We start from the raw sequence: 7,500 nt of genomic DNA, 5'->3' as shown, positions 1-7,500 counted from the left end.
AAGGTGGCGGGGTCGGTGCCAAGGCGGGCAAGAGAGACGCTCTCGGGGACTCGCTGCCTCAGTCCTCCACCTGGTCTTGTTCAGTGTGTGTGCTCCTTGGTGCTGTTCGATGCTCAGAGTATTATTGTGGCCCGTGAACAAAATCTCGATTCGACTGGTATTTTTGTTCTTACTATGATAGGATGGTCTTTGTTGACTTCCACGTGTTTGAAAGAGGCGTCTGATTCGAGCTTTTTCAGGCGTATTTAAGGTAAGAGAAGTTCGTTTGCCTGTTAGCACTTGCTTTAGGATGTCGAATGAATGGGACATTTATTAGGTCAGAAATCTCACCTGTCAGGATATTTTTCATTCTCATCTATACTCTTTGCTCAATAAATAAAAAATAAGCAGCCGCTTTATTTGGTAATTCATCAGCGAATTTGATTATTATTGTTAAGTGATCTATCGTTTTGCATATATATTTTTGGTGAGGTTCCTGACGCAAATCTTCCTCTTGTTGATTTTAGCTTCCGCCCCGCTAAGGAGCTTCTTTCCCTTATCTTCCCTTCCACCTCCCTCTAACCCTAAAGAACCCTTAACGAGCACAGGTTAAGCCTTCCTAAGACTTTCCCTGTAACTCGACGACATGACGAATGCGTGACAGAACTCGAAGCCAAAAATAGCCGTCTGACCAGCCGCCCCCTTCAGCCACCTTCATGTGGGGTTGCGCCGGAAATACTGTTTCGGAGCGATATCACGGTGCGAAAAGTCCTTTTTTTTTTGCATTCCTTGTACGTCACGTGCGATTTTTCCCTGTGCGAATCAGAAGTATGTGACGCGACGCTGAAAGGAAGCGGTCGCAGCGAAAATAGATCGCTGTTCTCGTTAATTATTTGTTTACAAGATATGGCGAGGCAGGCGCACCTGTTTATCAAATGTAGATGGTCTCTATGCGTCACCTTCGTTTGCTTTATAATTTTCCACTGTTTATGTCAATTTATCTCTAAATTGATTTATTTGTGCTTGTATTGTCAATTCAAGTATTTTGGCATTCATTCGCCTCGTGTAAATGCATTATAAAAGGTTGTATAGACTGGGGCATGTCTGGCTGTGGAGTACTTGAAGTGAATATTTTTAGTTCGACCGGTGGGAGGGGGAGTGTCGAGGGGAAAGCAGCGAGTTTTATCCATCGCCCTCTGGCCTCAGCCGCCATTCCAAGTCTGTCATCCCTCCATCCTTGCTCATCTATTTACATGTGTGTCTCTCGCTCTCATTACCGAGGCTGTGTCATCCTCGCTCTCCACAGCCACTCCCCCTCACTCTGCGCCGGCAGCTTTGCTCGTCCGTCACTCCTCCCCTTTACTGTCACTCCCTTTCTGTCGCCACTCCCTCCCTCGCCCCTTACCGCCCAACCTGTGGCTGCCATTATTACTCGTGCCGCCATTAGGCAAACGGAACCTTGTATCTAATCCTCCCTTCCTTCTGCAGAAATGAATGTGGAGAGCGAGTGGTGGTGGGCGTGGTCAGGAGCTGCAGGTGGCGCGTGGGCGGCAGTGGTGTGCGTGGTGGTGGTGATGGGCGGCGCCGTCAACGTGGCTGTGGTCATCCATTGGGCGACATCCCGTCCCGCACAGGACTCGCCCTCGGCAGCTCTTCCGTGCGTGGACCTCCTCCTCTGCGTCCTGGCTGCCCCGCTTCGCTACGCCCACGCTCCGCCCATCCCCACGCCCGCGGGCTCTCGCCTGGTGGCCGAGGCCACCCTGGCGCCACAGAACATTTCCGGAGGCGCACTGCAGCTCGACGCCAAGGGCAAAGTGGCCAACGCGAGTACGCCGGGCACGGACTGGGAGGCGCCGCTCGCCCCCCCAGGGCCCGGCACCAGCTTGGCGCACGCCGTGGTGGTGGGCGTGTGCCTCACGTCCCTGCACGTCGTGGTCATCGTGGCCCTGCACCGCCTCACGCTGCTGCTGAAGTGCTCAGTCCGCGGCCGCAAGCCCTTCCGCTTCGCGTCGCCGCTGCTGGTGGTGGCGGTGGCCCTCGCGGCGGCGGTGGCGCTGGTGGGCGGCCTGCACGCCACGGGACGCTTCACGGATATGTTCCCTCTGCTGGGCGTCTCGAGGCCCCGCCCTCCTGGCGCCCCGCCGCCGCCCTTGGTGGTGGGCTTCCTGTCCTACGTGGCAGGTCTGTGCGGCGCCACTAGTCTCTGTTACCTGACTATCATCAGCGCCCTCATCCACCAGGGGCGCAGCCAGGCCGTCGCCGCAGCGCCGCTCCCTGAATTCTCGGGCCCGCCCTCCTACAGCAGCGTCAGTAGCCCAGGCCCTTCAACAGAATCCGGGGTTGCAGGTCCCGGTCACGGCGGGCACGGGTTGGCGCTGAGGGCATGCATTACGGTGCTGTCAGTGCTGGTCACGCTGTCTGTGTGCTGGGCAGTCCCCGTCTGTCTAGCACTCTACGCCTTGCTTAGCGAGGCGCCCATGACACCGTCGCTGCCCTACAGCGATGCCCTCCTGCTCCTCTCGGGCTTGGTTCACCCCTTTGTTTACGGCGAGGGCTGGGCGGCCGTGGCAGCGTGCGTGGGCGGGCTGCGACACGGCGTGATAGCCACCAGTTATCGCGTGGGCCTCGCCTCGCGTCCACGATCACGAATGCAAACGGCTGACCCGCCAAGTGACAGCGGTGGTGGCGGCAGAACCTGGCAGAGCTCAGAGGCGTGCTGCTGGCCGTGCCGGAGCCATGGCACACAGGCTGCTACGGAAACAGCCACGTTCAACATTATCCCTCTCCGCCAAACGTCACTCCATAATACAGACTCGTGATGGTATAAAGTCAGCGTTAGTTATTTGTGATCTTGTATTATACAGTAAATGGTAGCCAAAGATAAAGAGCGTGTAAGTTTTCTTATGGGTGTACGGGTGTTAATATGCTGATAAATACCAGACTACTTCCCTAAGTCAAGTTATTTCTTTCTGTCGATCCGGCAGCTGAGGTCACTGACTTTTACAACATCGAAGACTCATGACATGTAGTTTATTGAAACCCGTCAATGCGAGCGGCCACGGTCTTCGGGTACCCGCATAGGTGACGTTATGGGCGAGAAAAAAGTACGAAACCACTTGCTTACGGCGCTTGGTCGCCTGTGACGTCATCGTTACTCTTAGCTGCGCGCGTGGGCAAGCCTTTAAGCCAGAGGTCGGCTACCTTTTGAACATTTGTGTGCCAGTTTATAATAAATGACTTATTCATAATCTTTCGTGCCAGTTTTATTTCGGCACTGTATCCCCAAATGTATCATTGCACATGTACAACATATTCGTATAGTATTTAATATTCTTTGTAACGAAAAATGTTTTATAATTTAAGATTTATACTCACCATATTAGTATCTGGACACAGCTTCAAACAACCCTCAGTGTGATCTGCTTTAAGCCTGAAGTGATAGGGGCAGAGGGTATGCTGCATGTGTGAAAACATCTGGCTCGCATTCGTATATAGATCCAAATGCCGATAGCAATGCCAAGGCTACTTTCCTCATGCTATTGAATTTATCAGTGGTGTCACGGAACTTAATATGGAGGCTGTGTGATCATTCCCGGTAGTTTCCTATATTTATCGATTTTAAAATTTAGTTGACCATAACGTCTTTTTGCTGTAACTTTCTTAACTCCTCTGAATATCAATAGCGTGCCTAAGGTTGCCGACCTCTGCTTTAAGCAATTTATTTTTTATATTTTACTCATTGTAAGCTGTTTACTTCATTTCTTCTGTAATGACCTGGAATTTTTATCAATAGACATACTTCACCTTTCATCGTTTCATTATTGACCATATTAGTGTACATTTCACTACTTTTCTTCCTATAATAAATATCAGCTGTCTCGTTTTACTTTTATTTCCTTTGTCAAACACCAACGCTTCCGGGAAAACGTTGGATTCTTTAGTATGGTTTTGTTAAACGTGTCTGCACATAGATGGTCCTGTTAGTGCCAAGCTACAAAGGAGTCAATTGATAGATCTTGTGACCTTTCCCTTCCTGAGCTAGGATTATTTTTTTTTACTAGTGTTATCAATATTGATATCATTTTTGTTATAAACATTAAAATTACTATATTGTTATTGTCATTATTAACAGCAGTATTAAATACTAAAAATTATCAGAAATCAAGGAAAATAGTAATCATGTAAGTCAGGTACTTCTTGTAATTGGCTCATTGGTGCTTGTGGAGCCATGTACATGTAAAAACAATTACTAAATTAAACATTGGGAATGCCATGTAATTTACCGTTGTAAAGCACAACTTTATTCAAGTAATTTAATTAACTTAACGAAACTTTTACAGCAAACCACAGACTATAAAATGATGCAATACAACAAATTATGAAATCACCAACTGGGAGGAAAAAAATGCCAGTGTTTACACATTTAAATACATACAATGCCAGTTGATTTTTTTTTGTACTTTGTTGGTTATAAATACATCATTCAAAGATTAACACCATGAAGGATAAAATGAAAAATCAGCAATACAGTTTGGCCATTTTATTTAACCTTCCCTCTCCTTGATATCCTTGTTCCTCCTAATGAAGGAGCGCACGTTTGCAGCAGCGACTGTGGTGTAAGTGTAGGCTCCTCCAGCGACTGTGCGACGGCAGGGCTTGCAAGACCAAATGCCGACAGCCTGGCGTCTCATGGCCTCCTGCAAAGGAAGTAAACAACCATTAATCACCATATTCAATGAAAAGCCTATCAAACATCCATCTACAGTCATTTATAAAATGTAAATAATGGAATGCTATGAAAGGAAGAAGAAAAAAAAAAAAAGTACTAAATTTCTGGAAACTACTTCATTTAGATTTCAAGAGTTGTAAAAGCATTTCCATAAAATACTCAACCTCCAGTTGTTGATTTACAAATGACATAACCCACAAATGACCAATCCATATTGAGACTACACTTGACAAGATAAATATTCTCAACTGAATCACAAAAATTAAATGCAAATGAAAATATGCTGCACCTGGATTTCCTGACATTTACAGGTTTAATGTGATTCAACTTAGGTCCATAAACAATTGAGAAAAAATTATTGCAGTGTGATATAACCTTCTAATAATGAAAAGTTGCTGAATTGTCTTAATTTTGCTTACAGTTTCAATCTCTTTATTCATCTACTTTGTAAATCTACTACTAAAAGTAATCCTAAGATTTTTCTTTTACCACAGTTCCAGAAAAAATATACAATAACCTACAGCCAGTTTGTTAAAACTGTGCAACGCCAGCCCCAATTAATATTCATAGATATGCATATATACAGAAATAAATGGATATCAGTCTACACATGCACATCCATCAAATAGGTAAATAAATGAATAACTATCAGATAGATATGCCTATAATTTTGTTTATAAGCATATCCATATATATGATGTCATTGGGATGGGCTTCTTGCTGCTTGTGACATCAGCAATCCAGGGTCATTGAACACAAGTAAAAGCCAACACATCATTATATATCATCAGGCATGAGTGTTCCTTATTTGGTACAAGTTACCAAGAGCAAAGCACAGAGATAGGGATAAATGGACACCTCCATCTTATAGAGCACAAGAAATGTAGTAAAAAGTAACATAGGTACAGCTGCAGCGGCCTTATATTTACAGTGAAGTGACGAAAACGTTTGTTGCATATCACTGCTCAGATATGAAGTCCACAACACCCTCACACAGCCAGAGTTTTAAATGTTCATTTTCTAAAAGTTATCATGAAATGCCTCAAAAACTTGCCATCTAATATCCTGGTTTTCAACCCTTAGCCCCACAACAGCTAGATTTACAACTACTAAAGCACACTGAACAAACCTTGTCTACTGGCACTAGCCGATGAAAGGCAATACTACATTGGGCGAGCGTACATCTCGATATCAATATAGCAGCCCTCCGAGGCAAAAAAATAAAAATAAAAAAATAAAATAAATAAAAATATTGATCTTAAACCTCAGTTTTATTTTTTCAGTGTGATATGTCTGGAAGGCAGGGTTTAGAGTGGTAGGTGGTGGTGTCCATTCATTGCTATCAAAATTAATCTGCAATACCTAACCTATTTGAGTTCAAACAAAAATGTGGCATGCAGAATGCCCACACCCCTCCAGCATCTAAGTCCACCTGTCCTCACCTCATAGTGAAAAAATTAGCCGAGCGAGAACCCAACAAAATGTCGTGGCGCATGTAGCTTGTGATGTCAAGCTGTATTTCTTAGAGTGCACTGTACTTTGACACATTTGTTTTCTAATTTATAGGAAAACTTAACGAATATAGCACTTGTTAAATGTTCATTCCTTACGTACACGATGTGATCGATTTTATTACATACATACCATATTACCATATTTCCATTAGGAACATATAGTACATCCATACTTGTGCATTGCTGCCCTCTCCCGGCAGACTTGACAACTCATCACTTGTTCCAGTGCTACTAGTTTTTCCAGTGAAATACAATTACCTTTTTCCAATTAAGAGAATTTTATCAGTGGTTTGTCCCTTCCAAGCCACCATCCCCTCATGATTAAGGTAAACTCAATTTGTATCTCTAAGTGTAATCTGTGGCGATCTGGAGGGGTTCCAGGGGTGTAGGGAAACACGACAATCTGGAGGAGCTTTGGGGCCATAGCCGTCCAATCGTTTTTGGTTCATATAGCGATCCTTCTGGTAGTTTGTGCATTTAGGAAGAGGTTCACTCGCTTGCTTGTTCCTGCTACACCGAGTCGAATCATCCGTGGGTGAATCTTGTTCCAAGTTTTAAATTTTCCACTATCATATGAAATACTCTTGTCTAGGATATCAATTTTTACATTCATTTGTTTTAAAATGCCCGATATGAGTGAAATCACTCCCCCCCCAACCCCTTATTCCCCAAGGGGATCCCCCAGTATCATTGGGAGGAGTCGTGGGATTTTGTCAGTTGTGAACATTTACCAAAATATCTGCTGCACATCACCAAACAACCCCCTCACATAGCCAGTTCTTAAGACCACCTTTCCTTTAAATTGGCTCAAAGTGCTACTAAAGGGAGGTAAATGGGGGCTTATCCCAAGTCTAGGAAATAAAGAGAAAGTAGAAATGAATAGGTTTAGATATTAGGTTTTGCATGATACCCTCATATCAAGACTTGGTCTCTGGAGAGTGTGTCACTCTTAGTAACAAACCAATATTACAGCTTTGAGCAGTCTCAACCATGCATGGTCTGATTGGATTTAATTCAGAGTAAGTGATTGTTTAAACCTCTATCTCTGTGCATCCATCTAGGTAACACGAATCTTAGGCTATGAAAAGGCATATTCTTTTTATTCTTTTTCATGTGGGATTACCTTTCATGTCTGCCAATTATCGTGTCAACTAAAATTTTGCCCTGACTGAGTGCGTTCATGTCGCAATGACTAATACATGTAATTTGTTTTAAACTTTCAGATGGTCCTTTGGAAACACCTGTTAAAAATACAGCATGGATAAGTTTTGCCTATTT

The 7,500-nt window shown here is 44.4% G+C and overlaps 2 protein-coding genes across 2 annotated transcripts in view; one reads left to right on the top strand and one right to left on the bottom strand.

Moving 5' to 3' along the window:
* Positions 1-4,678, top strand: part of LOC113800444 (uncharacterized) — a 4,900-nt gene extending 222 nt beyond the window's left edge. The window contains exons 1-2 of the mRNA XM_027351213.2: positions 1-250; positions 1,468-4,678. The exon at positions 1-250 is cut by the window's left edge and continues 222 nt beyond it. Coding sequence (XP_027207014.2) covers positions 1,470-2,798 — 1,329 coding nt within the window. The 5' untranslated portion in view covers positions 1-250; positions 1,468-1,469 and the 3' untranslated portion in view covers positions 2,799-4,678. The remainder of the gene's footprint in view (positions 251-1,467) is intronic.
* Positions 4,505-7,500, bottom strand: part of RpL37A (ribosomal protein L37A) — a 4,277-nt gene continuing 1,281 nt past the window's right edge. The window contains exon 3 of the mRNA XM_027351214.2: positions 4,505-4,676. Within this exon, the coding sequence (XP_027207015.1) occupies positions 4,524-4,676 (153 nt within the window). The 3' untranslated portion in view covers positions 4,505-4,523. The remainder of the gene's footprint in view (positions 4,677-7,500) is intronic.

Source organism: Penaeus vannamei, chromosome 12 (assembly GCF_042767895.1).
Source record: "Penaeus vannamei isolate JL-2024 chromosome 12, ASM4276789v1, whole genome shotgun sequence".
Lineage (NCBI taxonomy): Eukaryota > Metazoa > Arthropoda > Malacostraca > Decapoda > Penaeidae > Penaeus > Penaeus vannamei.
This window is presented reverse-complemented; position numbering and strand designations above follow the sequence as displayed.